At 36.7% G+C, this 26256-nt stretch overlaps 1 protein-coding gene across 4 annotated transcripts in view; it reads right to left on the minus strand.

Annotated features, from left to right (window-relative positions):
* SGTB (small glutamine rich tetratricopeptide repeat containing beta) overlaps positions 1-26256 on the minus strand; it is a 75434-nt gene that overhangs the window by 5421 nt on the left and 43757 nt on the right. For all 4 annotated transcript variants that reach the window (XM_023495780.2, XM_031965648.1, XM_031965638.1 and 1 more), the window contains exons 6-10: positions 4651-4755; positions 3241-3379; positions 3073-3135; positions 2015-2052; positions 1576-1659 (exon numbers count right to left, since the gene is read on the minus strand). In XM_023495780.2, coding sequence (XP_023351548.1) covers positions 1576-1659; positions 2015-2052; positions 3073-3135; positions 3241-3379; positions 4651-4755 — 429 coding nt within the window. The remainder of the gene's footprint in view (positions 1-1575; positions 1660-2014; positions 2053-3072; positions 3136-3240; positions 3380-4650; positions 4756-26256) is intronic.

The following is a 26256-nucleotide window of genomic DNA, read 5'->3' on the forward strand; positions in this document are numbered from 1 at the left end:
GGAAAATTCGTCTTCCTAAATAAAAAGCAAGTTGTTGCTCAGTTGTGTCCAACTTTTTGTGATCCCATTTGGGGTTTTCTTGGCCAAAAGACACTAGAGTGGTTTGCCATTTTCTTCTCCATCAGATTAAGGCACAGGTTAAGTGACTTTCCAAGGGTCACACAGCTAGTGTGAGTCTAGGCCACATTTGAGTTTTGCAAAATTTATGAATAAAATACTAATCATACTATGGACGATAGATAAGTAAAATTTATATTAAATAAGATTATTTACAATTGTTAATTGCAATATGATATTTAAAATCTCAAGGTCTATTAGATGATTTGAGATTTTTAGTAGATGTACAATGAGCAATAGGAAGAAATAGTCAAGCAGAGACATGACAGTGAGGCAGGACTTTTTTTAAGGCCTTCACTGATTTCATCCCAAAAGAGGAGCTCCTACCTGGCTAGCCAGAAACCTAGCAATTAAATTCTCTCATTTATAGGAAAAAAACAACAAACTGAGGAAGAAACTATAGGGATGCACTGACAAACTGTAAAAGCTGGCAATTCTGAGATAAAAAATCTACTCAGGATTTTTGTTAAAAGGAATAAAAAAGATGAATAAAGACTAGCAAAACTATGAAAGTTCAATATGTACTCTACAGGTCAAAACAAGTAGAATCTAATCCATAAAGTATCCTCATAACCTTCTATTCTATATTCTGTTTCTTGAATAAAATATACTATCTTCTAGTGATCTATTCACTCTAGCTGGTGAGCTTAGCTTATGTGAGAAGAGGAGGAAAGGGGAGGAAGGAAGGAGGGAGGAAAGGAAAGAAGGAGGAGGGAAGGAAGGGAGGGAGGGAAGGAGAGAGAGAGGAAGGGAAGAAGAGAGGAAGGGAGAAAAGTTGGTTGTACAGTTAGTAAGAATCCAAGGCTGAATTTGATTCAGATCTTTCAGACTCCAGGTCTAGTGCTCTAACTATTGAATCATCCACATGGATAGTAGAGGTAGCAGAAGTAAAGATAAAATAATAATAGGTGACATTTATATTATGCTATACATACAAAGATACTGACAACAACTTTCTGAGGCAGGAAATTCAAGTTATGATTCCTAGTTGACAAATGGGGAAACTGAAATTGAATGAAGTAAACAGACTTGTCCAAAGTCACATACATAGCTAGCAAGTAGCAGAGCTTCAACTCTAAATTCCACCGTTTCAAATTTGTTCCTATTTCAACTACAGCTAGGCCCTAATGAGTACTAATAAGGAAAGGAGTCATGTTATCTGAATATACACTGCGTTTTCTTTGAGCTGGAACCAATTATCTTATTTTATAAAACTGTATAAAATATATATATATATATATATAATTTTATAAAATATTTATAAAATTTAAAAAAGTAAAATTGAGTAGTATGAATTTGAATACATGGATCATTTCATGGTTTCATTATACACACTAACGAGAACTTTGCTATATATACAATTACTACTGAAAATTATTTGGGAACTTTAGAGGAAAGCTGGGCTCAAGTATTTTTTGCAAAACACTGAAAAGGGATTCCTTTAAATGTGACACTTACGCTTGGATGAGACTGGACAGATCAGTTAGGCCTCCAACCCCAGCAGCAGGACCCCCAATGGCATTTGTCATCATTCCAGACATGCTAGAATATACAAAAGATAAGTTACAGGGATGGTTATGCCTTCTTAACAAACCAGTTAATAAGGTTTGGTGCTTAGAGAGAGTAGGGTGTACCCTAGCATACAGAGAAGATCAGGTTCATTATAGGACTAGAGGTGAATAATTTTGATTGAGAGCTCCCCAAAAAAGTTGAGTTCAGAGTAATCTCTAGCATCTCCCTTAAGTTCTTACTCTTTGAGATGTGTAGCTAACCCCCAAGTATGAAGATGATATAGAACATGCTTTGTTTTTCTCTCTGTCTCTCTCTCGGTTTTTGTCTGTCAGTCTGTCTGTCTGTCTGTCTCTCTCTCTCTCAATTGAATATTTAAATAACTTACAGTTGTTGAACTTGAGGATTCTGCATTAAACTTGCCGCCTGAAATAGACAGGAAATCATTTCCATTAAGGTGGTTAGTATTTACAAGCACATTTTTAAAAGTAGGGTAGGGGTAGGAAGCATAAAGCATGCATCTATATCTTGTGGAATTTGATTATAATGTGCAAGATAAGTGAGTGTGGAAAGAAAGATAAGATACTGAGAAAATGGCACTGAGGAATTATGTTCCAAGGGCAGAGAGATTTCAAATAACACTATCATGCTCCAATGATGGCAGTTACTCCATTGACTAAGAGCTTGAGTCAAAAGGAATGAGAACAAATTAAAGATATGACCCAAAAATCCCTTTGCAGTAAAAAGTGGCCCATTTGCCAATAAGAAGGGAGGAGGGCTCAGTAAGACCTAAAGGTTTTATTCCTTTTTTTTAAGCATTTAGACCTGAATGCTTATTCAAAAAAAACCATCCCATGTACTGTTTTGGATAAATGCCTGTTTTCTGCTTGGTACATTGGCAAAGGTTTTGAAAATATTTATTATTTATAGCTGTCAATCTGTAGAAACACTAAATGAGAAGTGCTAAAAAAAAATCCCATTTGCTTTGTTACCAGAAAGGTATAAAAGGAATGTCAAGTGTTATTCCTGATCAAGGATCTTAAATTAGACTTCAACAATTAACCCTAAAAATTAGTAACATAATCCAAAGCCCAGAATGAGTTCCATTTATGTACAGAAATGTCAGAACCAATCAGCAAAATGTAAACCTTCCCACTTCTTATTGTTGTCAGGGTAAATTGGGAAAAGTCTTGGGGATACTGAAATTGGATATTCAAAAAGTTAAATTGCCTGCCCATGCATTGCAAATAGGTACTTTAAGTGGAAAGGAGAAAGAGGAGCAGGAAGGGGGAGGAAAGGGAAGATCTAAGAAAATCACTGTGGTAAAAAGCTTTAGACCTTCTAAGGTAGCTTCCATAAGGCCAGTCTTTACTTTCACTCATCATATCATATTTTCTGTGAAGCACTCACAGTTACAGAAGAAATCAAGCAAGTTTATTTACTCACCATGCTAATGAAGGCTGGATTGTTGATCAAACTAGCCATGTCAAAGCTCAGTCCTGTACCCGTCTGTAATGAAAGTATGCCCCAAAATCACTCTACCCCATTATAGTTTCATACAAAGTGTAGATATATCAGAGAAAAGTATTCCAGTGCTCTATCATGAAAACTTACAGGACTAGCCACCTCCCTTAATTTCTGTTCTGCTATTTTCAAATTAGACTTATAAGAATCGTTTTCTGGGTCAAGATCCAATGCTTTCTGATAACTTGTAATTGCTTCTTCATATTTATTCATGGCAGTAAGGGCCAGCCTGACGAAAAGAAAAAAAAAAAAATCAGGGCAGAAATATAACATTATTCTTTTTTTAATTTTTAATTTTTATTCATTTAAAAATTTTTTAAATGACAATACATCACCAAGGTTTCTCTGGGGAGGGGGATAGGAAAATGGATTACATCTATGACTTCACTGGAATAGGGGACTCCAGGGTTAAGAACTTCTCTTTACCAATGCAGGTTGGCATCTTCTCTACAATTTATAATCTTAGACAATTTCCTGGAGCATTGAAATTAAGTGACAGCCCAGAGCCACACAGCTAACCTATGTTAGAGGAATAATTGAAATCCCCTCTTCCTCAATAGTTCCCCAACCTTTATATCACCTTGCCTCTCATAATATCCAGTCCATATTAGAATTGAACCCCACAGTGAAATTCACTGTAACAAATCTGATTGGAGAGGATTCCAGGGCTACAAGAACTTGCGGTCTAGCTCTTGGCCACTGAGGTGTCATGTTTGGCAGACATCACCTCATCTGTCTTTTCATTTTTAAGAGTGGTACTCTGAATATTTTGCTTTATGAATATCTAAATTGAGCTCTGCAAACACCACAGCTGATTTAGATCCTTTTAATTACACAGTTCCGGTATGCTAAGCAATTTCCTGGGATAGACATTTTAAGGACTCAAGACTCACTTCCTTCTTAGCAGCAGAGGGAACAAATAAAACTCTGTAGGCTTGTTTAAAAAAGGAACTTGAGTTGTGGAACACACCCAGCATTCTCTCTATTCCATCCCATAAACTGTGTCCCTAAGCACGTGCTTATCCCATTTCAGTGCCCAGCTCCACCTAGTCAGAATCCTTTTATTGGATAATCATTGGAATCCTACTGAAAAACAAGGGCCAACTACAGGCGCTAAGCTGGGCTGTTTGTTGATTTTGTTTTAAAATCAGACTAATTCCATTCTAGCCTGATTGGCTCAACAGAGCCTTTTGCCATTTGGACAAATTTCAGTGCTCACTTAATACAGTTAATTATTCATCGTGCCAGAAGGATTAGCATTAGAAGCAAAAAGCTATTTTCTACTAGTGTGCCAGTACAAAGAGACCAGAGACCCTAATTCTAATTCTCACACCCACAAACCCACAGGGACTTAGGTCATTTCTTTTTCCCTTCCCTCAACTATATTAAGTCTCCACATCAATTCAGGGGATAAAATGTTAAGTGACAAATGAAGAATCATGTATATAAGAGCAGCAGGGAATGCCAAGACTGATTTGAACATCCCTCTAGAGAGCTTACCCCATTCTCCCATAGGCTTTGCTGTACTTGGAATCGATTTCTATTGCTCTCTCACAATCCTTTATTGCATCCGTGTAGTGACCTAGTTTGCTTTGGGCAGCAGCCCTAAAAGGAAAGAGAGGGGAGAAAGAACAGAGACAAACAGATAGAAAGAGAGAGGGAGAGGGAGGAGGGAGGGAGTGAGGCGAACAGAAAGGGAAAGAGAGAAGAAAAGAGGAGATGACAGGAGAAGAGGGAAGGGCAGGGGAGACAGGCAGAGAGAAAAAAAAAAGGGGGAGTGAAGAAGAGAAGAGGGGGGGAAGGGAGGAAGGGAGAGAGGGAGGGAAAAGGAGGGAAGGGGAGAGGGGGAGAGAGAAAAGAGAAATAAAAATGTTTATAGACATCCTTAGAGACAGAGATTCGGATCTTCAGAATCTCACAGGTGGAGGGAGCTAACTTTTTTTTTTTTTTTAAACAGCAAAGCATAGTTTTTCCTGTCCCAAACTGGCAATAAAATTAGAAATAAAATAATTCTAGGAGCCTTGCGGTGTTAAACAGCCATATCAATTGTAAAAACACACACACCAAATTTAAAAATGCTGCTATTTCATTTTTGAGGAAGCTGCGGTGTTTTACCCCTAGGGTGCTAAGTATCCAAAAGGTCCTATGAGGACACAAACACTGAGAAGGAACCCAGAGGGCAGCAGAGAGCCGCATCTAGTAACTTGGGCGGCAGGCACAGGCGGCGGGTCAGCTCTAGGGACACACAAGTTTAGCCCACAAGTCGAGATGTTCGGCTCATAGTCCATACCCCGGGACTGATGGGGAGATGAACGGCCATCAGATCGGAAGGAAGAGCAGACACAAAGGTTGGGCCCTAGATTCTGGGAACGTAATGCTACAAAGGGAGAAGCGGTTTGAAATGACCGTGCCAGGCAGAAAACCAGAAAATAAAAGCCCAAAGTAGCAGAGCTGGTTTAATGACAAAGCAAGCTGAAGTAATTAGTTAAGTGGATCCTACAGAGTCAATGCAAGATTCTGCATTTTTGATGCCCTCAAATGATCTTTGAAGCCCTATCCCTTCTGATTTTAAAGGTGCACCAATTAATTAGCTGACTCCTAAAAATCCAGAACAGTCCAAACACCCAAGATTTCCTTGTATCTGCTTTTATGTATACATGAGAAATGGAGTGACAGAGCTAGCTAATTCACACACTCAAAAATGAAACTGAAAATTCTAAGAACATAGGGTTAACAGAGAATACAAGGAGGTGAATTGTGCCACTGTGCCATGCTTTCACTTCTCAGTTCCCTGGTAACTTCCACAAACATACATGGCTCAACACTGGTTTGCCAATCCAGCATGACATAGTAAACCTTAGATCAAGGATTCTTTACCTGAGATCCATGTACTTCCAGAAACATAGATGGATCTCAGGAAGGTTGTGCATTTGACTGGGGGGAAATTACATTTCTATTTTCTGCTGTTCAGCTGTTTTTCATTCATTTCTAACTCTTTGTGACCTCATTTGGAGTTTTCTTGGCAAAGATACTGGAGCAGTTTGCCATTTCCTTTTCCAGATCATTTTACAAATGAGAAAACTAGGATAAATAGGTCTAAGTGACTTGACCAAGGTCACACAGCAAAGGCAGTATCTTAAAACAAACTTGAATTTGGGAAGATGAGTCTTCCTGACTCAAGGCCTGGCACTGTACCCACTGTGCCACCTTGCTGCCCTTATTTATTTTTTCCTACCAACCTCCAATTGAAATTTAATATTTCCTTCAGTTACTTTTAAAAATATATATCCTAAGGATATATATATATAGGCTTCATCAGATTATTAACGTGGTCCACAACACACACACAAAAATAGTTTAAAGACATGTGCCCTACATAGTCCCTCTGTTCTTCACTCCATGAGTGCAAAAAGTAAGGTAAGGAGGCTGGATCTGAGTACTGGCCATTTAGTGAGTTTTAAATAAATATTACTTATCATTTTAAGGTAAGCTACTCTTTAGGTCTTTTTTTTTTTTTTTAATAGGAATAGGTGCTGTATTTTGTCAAAAGCTTTTTCTGCATCTATTGAGAAAATTATTTGATTTCTGTTATTGTTGTTATTGATGTGGACAATTAAGCTCATAGTTTTCCTAATATTGAACTCGCCCTGCATTTCTGGTATAAATCTCATTTGGTCCTAGTGTATTTTCCTTGCAAAATATTAATGTAATCTCTTTGCTAGCATTTTATTTTAAAATTTTGAATCAATATTCAATAGGGAAACTGAAGTATAATTTTCTTCCTCTGTTTTGGCTCTTCCTGTTTTAGATATCAGCATCATATTTGTGTTATAAAAGGAATTTAGTAGGACTTCACCTCTTTTTTCAAATAGTTTATATATTATTGGAATTAATTGTTCTTTAAATGTTTGGCAGAATTAGCTTGTGAATTAGCTGGTATTAGGGATTTTTTCCTAGGAAGTTCCTAGGAACACTGATGGCTTGTTCAATTTCCTTTCTAAGATTAGGTTATTTAAATATTTTATTTCTTTTGTTAATCTGATTTATGTTGTCTATTAAGTACCTTTTCCCCAATTTGCTAAGACCCTGGTCATGAACCATAGCCCAATTTAATTAATTTTTCCAGGGTTCTGAGATGGAGGTATAAAGAGCCAAATAATTCAAAAAAAGTCTAGACCTCCTCTTAAGCAAATCAAGTTCCTCCAATCTTACACTTGATGAGTGTATGCCTGGGTCACAAAACTGAGAAGTGGTGAAGATGAAGAAGCTAGGTATCCTAGACTCTCTTATTAGTTGGGATCATAACAGCAGAATTACAGATTTTTGAGATAGAAGTATCCTTTAAAAGCTAGTCTAAACCTCTCATTTTAGAGGTAAGGAAAATGAGGGTGAAAGGTTAAGTAACTTAACCAAAGGTCATTCAGATAGTAAGAGCCAAACTTGAACCCAAGTTCTTTAACTCCACATCCAGTGTTCTTAGCTTATCAGCTTCCAAAGTTTCCCTTGATTCTGACTCCTCGATCATAAAAGTAGCTTTCATCAGAAAACCCATACTACTTCTTAAACACTGGTATTCTAAATTATTATGTGACATATAAGGAACCTCACTGTCACAATGACTGAGGTGAAAAAGAGAATAGACAGAGACAGAGAGGGAAAGGGAGGGAAAGGGAAAGGGAAGGTAGAGAAAAGGGAGGGACTCCATGTGAGATGAAATCCATGACCTAAACATTCTACCAGGGAAATAGGTCCAATAGGCAAGGGCAGTAATCAAGAATGAAATCATGATATAAAATTATGCAACGTGCCTCAATAACATAGAATAAAGGCACAAATGGCATGTTTATCGAATTTTCAGCTGACATAAAACTTAAAGAGAGAACTAATCCACTAGATGACAGAATTGGATTCCCAAAAGATTTCAGTAGTCTAGAAATTTGAAGTTAATTTAATAAAGTTAAAAAAAAAAAAAAAAAGAAAGAAAAGAAAGAAAAAGGCCAAAGCACATATTTGTCTTTAAAAAAAAAAAAAACCCTTTAAAAATTTACAACAAAGTTGATTTTATAAGTACAAGATGAAAGAATCATGGACAGACGACAGCTAATGTAAAAAAAGATTGAGGGGATTTTAGAAAAATTTAAGTTCTCTGAAGGTTATCAATTGTCTCATTTTTGCCTTTTGCCATCCTCAGTGACTAGATAAAATTAGGCCTTATAATTAGTCAAGTAATTAATGATGGTCCTTAACCATTCCTAATAAGTGCTCATTGAAATGAACCAAAAGCCTTATGAACATAAGCCATAAGTATGACATAGCAGCCCAAAAGCTATTATGCACTGAAAGACACAAAATCTTGAACAAGGAAGGTAGAATTTTCCTTGGTCTTTTACCTAGTCACAGGACATTTAATAGTATATTCAGTTCTGGCTGTCATATTTTAGGAAGGTCATGAACAAAAAGTGTTTCATGCCATATGAAGGTCATTGTAACAAAATAAGGATTTTTAACCAATTAATGTAGGGAATGGGGAAGTGGGCTGAATTGGAACATAGCTGTCTTAAAGTGTTGAAGGACTGACAGTGTTTCTTGCCCTCACAAGGAAAAAGGGATAGATTTCAGTAGAATATGAAAAGGAAAAACTTTCAAATAATTAGATAGCTCTAATTAATTACATATAACTCTAATAACAGTAAAATGAATTGTCTTTAGAAGTGAGTGGGGGCTCTGCCAAAAGCTAAATGGCTAATTTTCAGATACCTTGGAGAAAGGGATCCTTTCAGGTAGAAGTGGGAACAGAAGACTTCAAATTTCCCCTCCAAGTGTGAGATTCTATAAGAGGAAAATGGAAGCAATTTTCTTTTCTGTAGAAGGAGATGGGCAATGAAGAATCATCATCATGAGATCAAATCCAGCCTCAGACATTAGCCATGTGACCTTGGGCATGTAACTTTACCCTGTTTGCCTCAGTTTCCTCATCTGTCAAATGAAGTGGAGAAAGAAATAGCAAACCAATGGTATCTTTGCCAAGAAAAACCTAAATGGGGTCATGAAGAGATGGGCAATGTGAGAACTTGTACTAAAAACCAACTAAAGTTAGTACATAAATATTATGGAATACTATTATGCTGTAAAAAATAAAAATGATGGAGATGGTTTTAAAGAAACCTGGGAAAATACATATAAGCTGATGCAAAGTAAAAAAAATTAAGAAAAAAATTTATACAGTGAAAACTATATAATAAAGACAATAACAAAAAAAAAAAAAAAAACAACTCTGAGAGAACTGGGAACTCTGACCAGCATAATGACCTACCAGGATTCCAGAGAACCAATGATACAACATGCTAGTATCTTCTTAATAAAGAGATGGAAAAGTGCAGGAAGAGATATTTTCTTGGCTATGGCCAATGTATAAATTTGTTTTTCTTTGCTCTACAGCTGTGTGATGAGTTTTGTTTGTTTTTCATTTTTAATGAAGGGCTGGAGTGAGAAGTAGAGGTGGTAAAAGGGTGAGAAGGCAGAATTTTGCTGACTATAAAAGAAAATAGTAAAAGGAAAAAAAGGAAAACCAACTGAAGGCGTTATTTTTCATCATTCTCTCTTGGGTATTATATGCCCAGAAAGACATTTGTCAGATGGTTTATAGTGCTATGTAATGATGCTATCTTGGGTGTCTCTTCATTGCAGCAAGGACCACTTCCAAAAGGAACTATCTTTCCACAAAATATCTATTTATATCGTCATTAATGAGAAAGAAGGGGAACTTCCTGAAAGTTCTGCAGAGAAGCACTGAATTTTTATCTATAAATACAATCTGCAGTTCATCTTCATGGTTGTGAGCTGTCCTGAAAACCAGAAAAATACTTTCCTGATTTCTCACATTGTACTTTGGCTTCTATGACATTTTTAAGTAATCCTTTCCCCCTAAATGCACACATGTCATCACCACCATCACAATTCTCTCCCTTCTCCCAGGGGAAAAAAAAAGCAACAAACCACAACTGCTTTCCATCAGCAACTTAAGAAACATTACTCCAGTTTTGTTCCACTTGTTCCCTTCTCTCACTTCACCCACATACATTCTTTTTCTGTTGCCCTGGAAAAGTTTACAACTGCCCACACAATGAACCATCTCCCTTCCTTCTTTCAAATCTTTCTTCATGGATCACTTCCTCCAGGGAGCTATTCTAATCTCACTAAACATAGTTGAGAAGCAACAAAGCAGATGAAATACCATCCATTCTCACCCCCTAGTTCCACATTTATCAGCCTCCTCTGAATGTACCTGCCCTCTTCTCCCTGTCGAGTGTGACTCATGTACCTCTCAAATTAAGAGGTGAGACCTCTCTTCAGAGACTATGTATAATCCTACTCCCTGTATAGCATCTAGCATAAGGTTGCCTGCATAAATACTAGATTTAGTACAATAGTTCAATCATTTACTAAGGTCTGTGACCATTCCCTAAGAAGCTGAGCAAAGGAGTTTTGAGATACCTACCAATATTAAAACACTACATGAAACACAAACCAAGTGAGAGAACAGATTATGGGTTCAGCCAGAAGGGAGAGGGCTATAAACAGGGTTGCCAATTTTTAGGAAGGCAGCATTTGCCAAAACCCTTCCGAGAACAGGGAGCACATGCTGGGTTAGGGAGGGGTGTAAAGGAGCTGACTAAGTACTGACCAGCAGGTACATGCTGTGGAATTTCCACCCCAGCCTGGGTTGGACTCCCTCCATATTGCAGGCTAGGCAAAGTTCCATCCTGCTGGGCTATTTCTATTGTGTCACCCACCCAGGAAAGAGCACAAGAGTGCAGGTTAATGTGCATTTACTGAAGATCAGCTAAGTATGCCCACAAGCAAAAGTGACATCTGTTTGGGAGAAAGTTTTACCCACTCAGCCTTTTATTCCAGAGGGTCTTACAAGTTGTAGACTGATGCTATGGTTGGCAGAAATGCTCTCACTGCTCCTATCCACCCCGGGGGTGAAGTTAGACTCAAAAGGAAATTCTACTACTCTCCTAAAGAACTTAAGAGCAGAATGGGCCTCTTAGGACATCTCCATACTAACAGAGAGTAATCACCACAAGAGTTGTCTTCTATTGAAGAAGATAATTAAAGATCGATAGAAAAAGAGACTAATAGATAAGAGACTGAGAGAGAAAAAGAGAGAAAAGCTAGTGTTTCTCTGTTCTAAATGTTTTACAGTGTCTTACAAATATATCATTTTATCCTTGGAAAAACCTGGAAGGAAGGAGCACTTTACATCTAGGGAAACTGAGACACAAAGAAGTTCAGTGATTCATCCAAGCTCACACAATTAATAAGCATCTGAGGTTTGATTTAAACTTATGACTTCTTGACTCCCAGCCCTGGGTGTCTCTTCATTACAGCAAGGACCACTTCCAAAAGTAACCATCTTTCCACTAAATACCTACTGATATTGTCATTAATGAGAAAGCAATAGAGCAATGGCTCTACCCACTTTAACACCAAGCTGCCATAGGTGTATAACTGTAAAGTAGAACTTCTGCTAGTAGCGTATTCACAAACTGGTTCTTAGAGAACTCACAAAAAAATTTCTTTTGTCTCTCTTTCTACAAATAGGTTCTACCTTGATCCACTCCCTTTAGTAAAATTCTAATGATAATAAGAGTTAAATTCATATTCATGCACATGCAATAATGTGGACATGTGTTCTGGTAGTATCAATCCTAAGTATATTACAGAACCTCCTAAATCATAGAGAAGAGGTTGGGTTAGGTATCCACAAAGGAAAATCCAAGTGGATTAAGAATGCCTATCGTGCAGATGATGATACTTGTGAATGGACAAATCAGAGAGCCTAGCCACTGATAGATTTGTTTTAGACACTTCGGATTAATAATAGAGCCCAAAATTGAACAGGAGAGAGTAGTGGGTTGTCTTTGGGAAAATATAGAGTTTTAGTGACCTCAAGCTTCTCTCTGAAACAGAGGCTTAATTTTTTAAAAATACCAATATTATGATGATGATGATGTGGAGGTAATTCATAGAATACAAGCTGGAGAGGAATTAAAATGGAAAATCCACCAAAGGACATAGGATGGGTGCAAACAATTTCAACATATTAGTCAATCAATAACCACTTATTAAGTTCCTACTGTATACCAGATATTATGCTAAGCACTGGGGATACAGAGAAAGCCAAAGACAGTCCCTGTCCTTGAGTGGCTCACAATCTAATTGGGGAAGACAACAAATATACAAACAAGAGAAAATTTTAAAAGAGGTTTGCACAATGCCTACCACTAGAATTGAGAGAGATTGGGAAAATGCTTCCTGTAGAACAGGGGTCCTCAAACTTTTTAAATAGGGGACCAGTTCACTGTCCCTCAGACTGTTGGAGGATCGGACTATAGTAAAAACAAAAACTTTGTTTTGTGGGCCTTTAAATAAAGAAACTTCATAGCCCTGGGTGAGGGGGATAATCGTCCTCAGCTGCCGCATCTGGCCCGTGGCCTTAGTTTGAGGACCCCTTCTGTAGAGTATGAAATTTTGGCTAGGACTTGAAGGAAGTCAAGAAAACCAAAAGGTAAGGATGAGAAGGGAAACAATTTAGGCATGGGAGACAGTAAAAATAAATGCTAGCATTTATTAAGTGCTTTAAGATTTTCAAAGCATTTTACAAATATATTATTTGGCCCTCATAATAACCTTGGGAAATAGGTGTTGTTATTATAATCCCCATCTAATTGATGAAAAAATTGAGATGGAAAAAGGTTAAATGACTTGCTCTAGCGCACACAGTTTACAAGTGTCTGAGGCTGGATTTAAACTTGGGTTTTCCTCACTTCAGGTCCAGTGCTCCATCCCCTATGCCAGGGGTCCTCAAACTACGGCCCACACAATGAACCATCTCCCTTCCTTCTTTCAAATCTTTCTTCATGAAACTTTGACTTTCAGTCACACCTCATCAGTACCTTCAGTTGCTTTTATCTTTCTGTTTGAACAACTAGAGGGAAGAGAACTTCCAAAGAAGATCCAGAAATTCAGTTCATTTCCCACGCTACTCTACTTGGTTTCATTCCACCATTATATATTCAGATTCATTTTATGTGTTATTTTCCTTCATACTTACTAGATTGTAAGCTCCTTGAGAATAAGTGCTGTCTTTCTTTTCCTTATTTGTATAATCTGGAACATAGTAAGTACTATATAGATATTAGCTGGTAGTAGTAGAGGTAGTGGTGGTAGTGGTAGTGGGGGGGGTAATAATAGTGGAGTAGTAGTATGTTTATTGTATTTTAAATGTTTGTTGTATTATCTCATTTAGAGATGAAGACAAGGAGAGACACTGTGTATTGGGGAAGCTAAGTAGCCCCATTTCCTTCATAGTTTTAGGGCAAAGCAAATTAACTTTTATAAATGTACATGAACTTGCAAATACATTTTGAACCAACATCAAACTTGAACTGAGAGTGTTGCTGTTAGGGTCAGTAAGTTTGCAAAGCACTAACATATAATCCTATTTACTCCTCACAACAACCTTGAGAGGTAGGTGCTCATATTTTTCTCCTCATATTGCAGACTGAAACTAATGCTAAGAAGTAACTTGAGTCACCCAGGGTCATACAGCTCCTAAGTGACAGGCAGGATTTCAATTCCAGTCTTACAGTCAAGTTCAGAACTTTATCCACTATGCCAACAAACTACCGAATAAATAATGGTATAAAAGACAAGTAATGTAAAAGATACTAAAAAAGAGATATATTACAGGAAAAATAGACTCACTGATCATGTATCAAGAATGAGGGATAGGCAGCCTTCTGCTCTATCAGTATTCAGGCAATGTCAAGGAGAAGGAGATTCTCAGCACGCTCTGTGGAGCCCCCGTGACAGATTTATAATAGGGATTGAACAAAAAGTCAGACTGGGTGGCAAGCACAGAAGGGCTGCAATCTGAATCATTTACAGGGATTATCCACATTGATGAAAACATTAATCTGTTTCAGTGGTGTCAAACTCAAATAGGAACAGATCCCTGTGGGCCCCATATTGACTTAGGAAACCACAAATTATTATCCATCATCATCATCTAGCCAACATTTATATATTGCCTACCATGTGCTAAACACTGTGCTAAATGTTTTATGATTACTATCTTATTTGATCCTCACAACAACTCTAGGAAGTAGGTGATTTATTATCCTCATTTTACAGATAAGGAAATGAGGAAAACGTGTTGAGTGACTTGTCCAAGGTCACACAACTAGTAAAATATCTGAGGTGAAATTTTAACTTAGGTCTTCTGACAGCAGCCCTCACGCTCTACCCACTGTACCACTTAGTGGCCCCTATGTTGCACTGCATTTTATTTATTTTGTTAAATATTTTCCAGTAAAATTTTAATCTTGTTCTGGCTATCAAGTTTAGAATACTAGAGTATTAGCAATTGGAAAAATTGCATCCTTCTACCTCTCCCCTCTTCTTCCATTTTATATATATTTAATAAATGAAAAGAACATTGCAATCATAATCAGAGGACTCAGGTTAGAATCATATCTTTGGTGTTAGTTGTGTGATCGTGGGTAACTTACTCTACTTATTTTACCACTCAGTTTTGTCATCTATAAAGTAGAAATAAGACTATCTGTGATATCTCCCTTAGGATTGTTTTGAATTCTCAAGGAAAAATAATGAATGTAAAATGTTTTGCAAACTTTAGAATGTTATATTAATATGTTACAAATAAACAGTTGAGTTGATAAATGTTGTTCATGTTTATTTTGGTTATGTCTGACTCTTTGTGACCCCTTTTGGGGTTTCCTTGGCAAAGACAATAGAGTGGTTTGATGTTTCCTTCTCCAGTTCACTTTACAGATGAGGAAACTGAGGCAAGTGGAGCTAAATGATTTGCCCAGGATCACACAGCTAGTAAATGTCAGAGGCCAGATTTGAACTTAGAAAGATGAATCCACTGTACCATCCAGCTGCCCAAATTCCCAAATTCTTAGTGAATAAAATCCTTCACTCCTTGAGATGGAGGACAAACTACTTGGCATTCTAGCAGTCCTTTAATAAGGATTTTCATTAGCTTCTTTTCTAAGTCAACAGAACGACTTCACAAGTGAAACACACATCCTTTAAACACCTCCGTGGAACCCTAATATGTGTCACCTGTGACATTCCCCATCCTGGAGATTTTTAATTCCCTTGAGAGTTAACAGGGAGATTTCGGCATGAAATGATTTAGACATTCTGCCTGAAGACGCAAGGTGGCAGATTTGGATGACCTTATGGTAACAGGGACAGTATCACAGTGAGAAAGAATGTCTCATATCCCCGCTTCCCTCTCTGGGAGACCAACACAAGCTGGTCCCAAAATAAAGGGACCTGGAAAGGGTTGGGGTCAGAGCAGGTCTTGGTCTGAAGAGCACCGATCCAAGCGTCCACAGACAAAACGCCAGGCTAAGCTGGGTTTTCTGCACTGATGAAATGCAAGGGGCAAGGATAAACAGGAAACCAGATATTTTAGCAGGGGATGTCAGGGCTGATTCCTGAGGAAGAATGCAAGGAATCAACAATATTGTCTGGCTCCACTAAATAAAATGCCCATGGCTCCCAAGAACATCTCCCAGCCAAGAGCGGAGGCTTCTAGGGGCCTTCCATACATGTTGCTGTCTTCCTTATTAGGCTGTGAACTCTTTGAGAGCAAGGGACCCTATTTTATCTTTGCAAATGCAGCACTAAGCACAATACCTGGCAGCTGAGCTCATTAAGTATCTACCATGTGCTAAGTGCAGATACAGAGGCAGTCCTTGTTCTCAAGGAGGTCACAATTTGTTTAATAGGGGAGATAATATGCACACACACACACATACATATACCCAGAGCAAGCTATATACAGAAGACATAAGAAATAGTCAATAGAGAAAAGACACTAGATTATGAGTAGAAAAGGCTTTCTATAGAAAATAGGATTTTACTTGGGACAAAAAGAAAGCCAGAGAAATCAGCAGGTAGAGATGAAGAAGAAAGGCAGGTAAAGGAGAAATGAGGGGAACAGCCAGAGAAAAGACTTGGAGCTGAGAGGTGAGTGTCTTGTTCATGGAACATCCAGGAGGCCAGTGTCATTGAATGGAACAAAACATGGGGGGAGAGGAAAGTAGGAGGAGGTTGGGAGGGTTCTGTATTTGATTCTGAAGGCAATGAGAAATGAGTTTATTGAGGGGAAACATACTTAGACACATGCCTTAAGAAAATCATTTGGATCTAGAGGAGGGGGTGGGGGAAAGGAGGAAAAATTGGAACACAATTTTTGCAAGGGTTAATGTTGAAAAATTATCCATGCATATGTTTTGAAAATAAAGCTTTTATTAAAAAAAATTTTAAAAAGAAAATCATCTTGGTAACTGAATGGGGGATGAATTGGAAAAGGGGAGAGATGAGGCAGACAGACACCCCCCTCAGCAACTATTGTAATAGTTTAGCCATGAAGCTTGTAATCAAAGTTTCAGCATTTAAAAATAAATTTAATTATACATTTACAGAATTTTGGCAGTTAGAAAAGACTATCAAATCCATTCCATAACACAACAAGAATCTCTACTATTACATACCTGAGAAGTGACCAAAATCTTTGCTAGAAAACCTGGTTAGTTGTCTTTCAAAACCACATCACCATGTTAGGGTCGATGTATCCAACTGTAGCTGATTAGACCAATATGAACTCAGAAGGTTCTACCACAGTTTGGGCATGAATAGTCTGTACGAACATTTGGAATGGGAATATCTCTAAATTTGTGCACCTCACGCTTCTACTGTTTTGCTGGAAGACTGATATGGAAAGGGAACACAGTCCACCCCACACTGTGAAGGCTGGGTATTCCAGTTCTATTTCTTAGGAACTTTTTCCTATATATAGCCCAAATTTAACTCTATGCCTCTTCCATTCTCTGTTCCTGGCTCTGCCTTCTGGGAACCAGTTTCCCTTTCACTTAAAAGCTTTTCAAATATTCAAAGGTAGCTATCATGTCTCCTCTATATCTTTTCCATATTAAATAAAACCAATTCTTTCAATCATTCCTCTTTTGACATACACTCAAAGCCCTACATCACCTAAGTTACCCCTTTCTAGGACACTTTCTAGCTTATCTATGGCCCTTGCACCCTGCAGTGCCAAGGACTCAGCACTGTGCTCCAGGTGACTTTTGATGAGAGCAGTGGTCACTATCACCTCACTAATCTCTAGAAGCTGTGGATGCCTCAGTGTTTTCAGAAGTAACTGATGTGGCAATGGAATCAGGAATATCTGCAATCAAATCTGATTTTACTAGCTGTATTAACTTAGTCATTTAACTTGTCTTTGCTCTTCAGGGGGGGTAGTTAGAGTACCTATCTTGAGGGTTGTTGTGAGCCTCAAATGAGATATTTGTAAATTGGATTTATCACAGTGCCTAGTGCATAACAGGTACTTCGTAAATGTTTATTCTCTTTCCTTCCCTTTTTATATCATTGTCATTTCCAGAGAAACCTTCTTCCCCCTCTGTGAACCTCACTTGTAATACACATACAAAAAATAGTTACACAAAACACTGCATTTGACAATATATGCAATATTCCATCTCTCCAAAGATGACTCTTATCCAGACTACTTGGTGATATGAGGTTGAAAACTTCTCCAAGAACTGAAGAACTTTGATTGGAGATTAAAGCATTTTTTCATTTTATTTCCTTTGCTTTTTTTTTTTTAAACATGGCTAATATGGACATATGTTTTGTATGACTTCACATGTATAATAGGTATCACATTGCTTACTCTGGGAAAAAGAAGAAAATTTGGAACTCAAAATTTAGAAAAAAATTTTTTTTTTTTTAAGATAGAAAGAAAACTTCTCTGGGGAAAGGGTTATTTTTTCCATCACTTCTCTAGGATCAAGCTTATCATTACAGCAACACAGATTTTAGTTGTTTTTATTCTACATTGTTGTTCTGTTGTAGTTACCACAATATATTGCTTTCCTCATTCTATGAACTTTACTTTGCAGCAGTTCATTTAAGTCTCTTACTTTTAAAGCCCTATATAACCTGGCCCTAATTTATCTTTCTCAAATCACTGTCGCTCTTCCTCCTTCAATCTGTGATCCAAGCAAGTTGGTTTTCTCTCTGTTCCTTCATACAACAGTATCTATTGCCCCACTCCCATCCATCTATGATACGCCATCATCCATTTCTCTGCCACCTTTACAATGGGGGTTCTATAGACCCTGCCTCTTTACCTCTGCTTAATAGAGTCTCAAACTTTAATAAGCAGCTCAAACACTGTCTTTTGCATGAAGCCTTTTCTGTTCTCCCCAACTACTAATGACTTCCCTCTCAAACTGTCTTTATTTAACTTTGAAAATGTAATAGCTAGCAATTGTACTGAACAGTCATATTCCCGAAGCACTTTACCCATATCTCATTCAATCCTCACAACAAAAAGCAATTTTCTATTGATGGAGTCCCTGGAGCAAACACCATCTTGCCCTGTGGGTCTAAGCTAAATCTGCTTCTTCGTATTCCACTTGATTTAAATACCAATTGACTCCAGGCTTCAAGGGGATATTTCCAGTGATCTCCCTTTGCTTAGTGAGGCATTCAGGAGTCACTGATGAAACTGGTTCAAAAACTAAATGTGGGATCTGTGTCCAATCCAAATGAACGTCTGGCTATTAGGAAGGAAAGAAAGCACTATTGTCTCATATATATTTTAGGCAGGTCTGGCAGCCTCCTAGAGGTGGCTATAAAACAGATGAATGATTCTATCTGACTGTTCTATATAACAGGGAGGGAAAAAGAGAATTAAAAAAAAATATTGATATCAAATGCTGCGAATGGCATTAACTGAAAAATGTCAAAACTGTCAAAAATCCCATGCTTTAGATTTTTGTCTTGTGATTTAAAAATTTTAATCAGAAACTGGATGTTTGCTACACATCATGAGACAGGCATTTAAGGGTTAAAAAACAGTCTTTTTCAAAATGAACATTCGGTGTTGCCATGCTTCTGCTTTTACTAATGACATTCATATGAATCCCATCTGCCATGGTGTCAGTGAGCAAGGAAATCCTTGATTTTCTATCACTTGGGCTTTTATCTATTTCTTAAACTCCTTGTTGTTACATTTTAATTTTTAAATCCTTAGCTTCCCTCAATCTTTATTAAATCCTAACACTCTCACTCTATAAGCAAAATCAAATGAATCAAAAAAATATTTATTAAAGATACCATGATGGCCAGGACTGTGTTCAGCACTAAGATACAAAGACAAAAATACTTCCTGCCCACAGGAAGCTTACTATCTATTGAGGAAGCAATATATTAATACATAAGAAATGTATGCATATATGGTACAGCTTTACTGGTATTAAAGGTAGGCATCTATAATTCTTTACCATACTTTCACTAACTGACCTCTGAGTTAGTTACTTTGTGCATGAGATCTTATTTAAAATAAAAACAATCTACTTCAATCACCAACAGAATGAGGATAAGCCTTGTCAAGGCTATTAGAGGTCCAGTTTTACCACTCCAGACATTTCTTTCAGGATGAAGAAAGAAGCTATAGGTCCATCTGTCACCATATTCAGCCTCAAATGGCTCCTACTCTTTCCTCCCTCAGGGCAAAACCGTCCCCTCCTTCTGAAGCCATCATGCATACCAATCTCATAGGTAAAAATGGAGAGATGTCCTATTGTACAATGACAAGGAGAGGGTAAGAGTCCTTTGAAAGCAAGAGTGGCTCATTCCCACACTAATGGTGGAGATGACAGGATTAATGAGCTAATTTCATTTTGGTACTTTCAATTTATTCAAGTTGCTACATGAGTACAACAAACTATTATTGCTTCAATCTTGAATGGATCTAATGATGGTTAAAGCCCCGGATCTTTAATTATGCTCGCTTAAAAAAAAAATCTATTGAATAACAACACAATTCTCAGAGATGAATAATACATGCCAGGACACAGTACAAAGCAGATGCTATATTCCAAACTGCTCACTGTCACAAGAAGAGTACTTCTCTACAAAAATAACAATGTAGGATTTTCATACATGCTGACCTGTTTTCTAGGCTCATTTATCATCAGGTTGTGGAGTTAAAAATAATGAATGAGTCAGAGGCAGCTAGGTAGTGTAATAGCTAGAGCACAGGCCCTGGAATCAGGAGGACTGCATTCAAATTCTGCCTTAGATATATATATTAGCACTGGCTAATATATAGCCAATATTATATTGGCAATATATTGGGCAAGTCATTTAACCTCTGTCTGCCTCAGTTTTCTCAACTATAAAATGAGGATGATAATAGCACTTAACTATCAGAGTTGTTGAGAGTGTCAAATGAGAAAATATTAGTAAATTGCTTAACACAATAAATGGCACATGATAGGTGTTTAATAAAGTGTGTTCTAAAGCATCTCGGTGACACAACGAATAGATCCCTGGCCCTGGAGTTAGGAGGACCTGAGTTCAAATCCAAGACGCCATTGCTTCCCTCTAAATGAATAAATAAATAAATACTTATTTCTTTCTTTCCAACCCAGAGGAAAATGGGCTTGGAAGACAAAGAATCCAGTGATTCACAAACTTGAGACCTGGAAGGATCCTCAGAGGTCATCTAGACCAGTGATGATAAATGCTCAAATAGAAACAGAGGCTACTAATGCATACAAAAGGATTCACATAATAGAGCCACATAATAATGTAATTTTAAAATGTAGTATTATCTATTTTATTAAGTATTTCTCAATTACATTGTAATCTGGTTAAGCAGCACTCAGGAGTGTTGTGGGTCATATGAGTCTACTGATCATGTGTTTGTGCTCTAAATCTGAGCTTCTTAAACTTTTTCCACTTGTGACCTCTTTTTGACCAAGAAATTTTTACATGACTGAATATCTAATAGATATATAAAATAGATATACAAAATCAAACATTTACTAATAATGAATCACAATTTCACAACTCCCATATTCAGTTATGTTTCATAACCCACAATCTAAGAAGTTTTATTCTATATCAACTTTCCTATTTTAAAAATGAGGAATCTGAAATCTAGAGAAATTAAACAATTTGTCCAAAGTAACAGTTGGGACTTGAGCTCAAATTTTTTGGACTCCAAACCCAGTGCTTTTTCTACTGCAGCATGTGCCTCCTAATTATGGCTCTAAATGCTCTATACACATCAACTGTTTTCATAGCTAAATATTTTCCTTGTGTTTCTCTGCTAACCCTTTCTGGCAGTTCATTCCACTTGTTATCATGAATTTGATTTCAAAATTTTAAAATGAGCTCTCCAAATATGATACTATATAAAATCAAATCATTTTTTAAAAAAATTAACTAGGTGGAGCATTGGATAGAGTGGATAGAGTCCGATTTAGAATCAGGAAGACTCATTTTCCAAGTTAAAATCTGGCCTGAGACACTTACTAGCTTTTTTGCTCTTGATTATGTCACTTAACTCTGCTTGCCTCAGTTTTCTCATCTGTAAAAATGAGCTGGAGAAGGCAATGGCAAAACACTCTAGTATTATCTTTATAGAAAACCCCAAATGGGATCATGAAGAATCCAAGAAACTAAAAAACAACTAGACAACAATTATTTGAAAAATAATAGAGCAAAAATATTCAAAATTAGATTTCATTTGCATCTTATAACACCCAGGAATCTCACTTCTTTATTCTACATTTCTTGTTTTTGTCTCTAAACATAAAACTATAGTATATAGATGTAAAATTAATTTGATATTTAGTTCCCATGGTAGCAGTTACTAAGGTCTTTAAGTACCTGACATTTGAAAAAAATCACAAAGCAAGTAAAAGTTCTGTAAAATTTTTCATATAGCAAATTCCTTACCCCATAACTATCTAGAGATACTCTGCTCTTCTATTCCACCAAAGAAATGCACGAGTTCTATTTTAAGGAGGTCAATTCTATGGTCATTTAAAAATAACAGCCATGAAATTCTTCACATTTAATAAATAAGTGGTAAATATTTGCTATGGACATTGCCTTAGATACTAACGCTCTCTGAAATTCTTTCATGTGCTTACCAATATGAGACATAGAAAACAATCAGAAACCAAACCTCTAAAAAAAGACTAAGACTGAAAATCATCAAACCAATATAGTGTAACAGTCATTATAAATCTGTAGCCAGTAGATTAAAACCCTTCTTAACTGGAAGACGAAGGCAATGAGATGGAACTACGGGTTAACCTTTTAGTTTCAGTGCTGTAGTATAACTTTCTAAAATGTAGTTCACTTTTGGCATAAAAAGTAAGAATAGCCAATCTCATATCAAAGACTGAGGGCTCTGCAGTAGGTCCTCAGCGTTATCTTTCTGAAAATCACTTCTTTATAAGACTAAATACAGGCAGGGGGTGCTGGGCTAAATGTGTTCTGATGGGATGAATGAAAAAGCTGCTTTGGAGACTAAATTCTTGATGGGAATAATAACATACATTACAATTGCTCAAAAAAGCAAAGTTACAAAAAAGGAAGAAACATGAAAAAATGAAGTTAATTAAAGATCACAGTTAATTTGGGTTTTACTACTCACAGATTTTTGCCCCATGCTAAATTCTCATTTCTTTCCATAGATCCACAAGCCTTAAGGCTCTTATTATCTTATAAAGGAATATGCTTATTAGGGGAATGATATAGTCATGATAAAAAAGGCAAGAATGGGAACAAATACATATGAGGAAGAAAAACTAAAAATCTAAGAAGTGTAAAGGTCAATATCGATCACTTGATCTACAAAGGATTTTTGTTGTTGCTATTCAGTCAAGTTCAATTCTTCATGACTCTATGGACCATAATACAATTGGATCTTCTATCCTCCTCCCTAGTCTAACCAAGTTCATGTTCACTGTTTCCATGTTACTATCTATCTCCCACTCTGCTATCCCCTTTTCCTTTTGCCTTCAATCTTTCTGAACATCAAGGTCTTTTCCAATAAATACTTCTTATGTGGCCAAAGTATTTAAACTTCAATCCAGTATTTGACCTTCCAATTAATAGTCTGAATTAATTTCTTTAAGTATTGACTGATTTGATTTTCTTGTGGTCCAGAAGAGTCTCAAAAGTCTTCATTAGCACCACAGTTCAAAAGTGTCAATTCTGCAAAGCTCAGCTTTCTCACAGCCACACTGGAATAAACATAGCTTTGACTATACAGACTTTTGTAAGCAAGATGATAACTATGCTTTTTTGGTATGCTGTCCAGATTTTTCCATAACTTCTCTTCCAAGAACTAAGTGTCTTTTCATTTCATGACTGCCACTACCCCAGTCCCCTTCCTTCTCTCTCTCTCTCTCTCTCTCCCCCCAGCCCCCTCTTCCCCACCTTTCTCTCTTTCCTCACTCTATTGAATAAAATCCAGAATTTAAAGCCACTCATTTGGTTGGTCCCAATGTTCCTAACATACCATATGTAACTAACTTCCAATAAAACTGGACTTTTCTCTAGTCCTCAAATATGCTTCCTGCTTTCCTACCTCCAGGCTTTTGTCTTCTGAACAACTCAATTTTTCAACACCAAGTTCAAATGCTCTTCTTCATTAAGTCTTACATAATCTCTCCCATCTGGAAGTGATTTCTTTCTTTTAAGACCTAAAGCATCTTTTACTCTTCTTACATATGTAACTATAACACAATGTAGACTGTGCATATATTATTCTCTATACTACCCTGTAAATTCTTTAAGATCAGAGTTCATATCTTATTCATCTTTGTATCTCTCACATCACTGAATACAGTGTCTTTTTTCCATATTACTTAATATAGTGCCTTTAACATAGACTCTCAGGAGTTATTTATTGAACAAAGAACGAACTTGCTAATAGTTTGAAGAAAATAATAATTTGGTGATACTATTAATAACATGGCACCTAAGAGGATTATACTTAACCAAAAAAAAGAGTCAACAACAAGAAAAACAAATATTAAATACAGCTATATTGTCTTTTGACGATCTCAAGCTGATGTATAAATAAAAATATGTAATTATGTATAATATATATATAGTATATATGTATAATCCATTTAAAATGGAGGACCAAAGGTAAAAATTCAGAATGAACATAGGACACAAAATATAAATGTAAAAATTACTGATTTCTAATGCGTTTCTTGTTTTATAACACATTCCCTAACAAACCTACTTCTGTAAACACATTCCAAGTCAAAATAGTGTAATGATTCATTAGAACTGGGCCATTGGTAGCTCTCTTGAGCTAGGGAGTTCTAATTGTAAGAGGGCTAAAACTGATCGGATGACTACACTAAGTCCAATAACAATATAGCAAGCCCCTACTGATAGCGGGCCACAAAACCAACTAAAGAAGGATAAACTGGCCCAGGTCAGAAGGAGATCAGGTGAAAGCTTCCATGCCAAATAGCAATAGGATCAGGGCTGTGGTTGCTGTATTCCGAGCTCAGGCAAAATAGATACTCAATCTCAAAAACAAAGTGAAACCAAAAACAAAGAGGAATGCCAGTTTTGTCCTGATGTTTCCTTGGGCAAAATGTAAGTTTTGGTAGAACAGTAATTCTATCTGTACTTGGGCATTGACACACTTGATAATGACACATGTTAAAAGCTTGATGCTTTCTGTCTTAGATTTTTAAAAAGTTGGAATAAAACTCCTGGTATTCTGAAACTCAGAAACCATTACCAACTGTATTTAAATATCAAAACCCTCTTTATTACTGTTATGAAAATGTGATCTTCCATATGGTCTATAAATTCTTTGGTTTCCATTTTCATGTCATTTCTCTTATAATAAACTTAGTTTTCACATAAGTTTTGTAAAGTTGTGATTGTCTATTGACATTCTGATTTTTCTGAAACTGGCATCAAATAATTCATTTAACCTAATTTAAGACTTATGAAAACACTATTTCAAAAAGTAATTAATATTTTCTTTACCAACTTTTATCTTTAAATCACCCATTTTTTAAAAAGCAAGGTAGTCTTGTATTAATGCATGAGCACCATGTGACATAGGAATCATTGACAAGATCAATTGCAAAACTTAGTCCTGTCAATCATAAGCTTATGGCCACCTTACCTGACAAAACCCTCTAGCGGTCTTTTGCCCAGTCTCTCAGAGCTAGCCAATATTTCAAACAAAAGATTCAGAGAAGGGCCATAATAACAACTTCATATTAAACATAGCACTATATGATTCATCTTAAAATGTGAGAAAGACTAAAAGAGAGTTACTGTAACAGCAGTGGCTTCCAAACAAAATTCTCCTCATAGATTGAGAGCTGTCATGGCAGAGCCTGTCCTGACACTCTGTAGAAGGTTCTAAATGAATAACAAAAATTTTCTTACCACAAAAAAGAAACCCTGATACAACACATATAAAAGGTATTCTAAGTAATTTAGAAAGGATATAATGGGTCGCTTGCTCATCAATATAATCCCATTGCCTCTCAAAAAAGTTTCCTGACAATATGCAATTTGATAAACTGAATCTAAATGAAATCTGGTTGGGTTTTTTCCTTATAGGCAGAAAAGGAATCCTTGAAGTCATTTCATTAGAAATTAGAATCCTCAAGAAGTCCAAAGCTATCAGACTCCTCCTTAAAAGAAGTTTAAACCAAAAAAAAAAAAAAAAAAAAAAGAGGAAAGTGCAGGAAAGAGATTTGTAATGGAAACAGCATGAAATTTGGAAACAAGAAAGTTAGGTTCAAAAATCTGGGCTCACTCTCTTACTACCTGTGTGAACTCTGTCAAGTCACTGAGTTTCTTTTATCCTCTTTCTCTTGATAGTAAAAAGGAGAGGGTTGAATTTGATGATCTCTAAGGTCTTTCCCAACTCTCAGTCTATGATCTTATGACCTCTACCAGCTCAATGTCTCTATCATGTTTCTAGAGCATATAATTAGAACTGGCAGGCTCACAGAAGGAGCCTGAGAATAATGCGTTTTCAACTCCTTTTTTCCCTTTGGGAAAAAAAAATCTTCAGTATGTGTACAATAAGCAAATCTGCCTCTTCCTTCATTGAGACAGCCTGTAAGCTCACCAACCAACAAGGGGAAGAGCTGCTTGTGGAACTCAGCT

The sequence above is a fragment of the Sarcophilus harrisii genome, chromosome 1 (genome assembly GCF_902635505.1).
Source record: "Sarcophilus harrisii chromosome 1, mSarHar1.11, whole genome shotgun sequence".
NCBI classification, from domain to species: domain Eukaryota; kingdom Metazoa; phylum Chordata; class Mammalia; order Dasyuromorphia; family Dasyuridae; genus Sarcophilus; species Sarcophilus harrisii.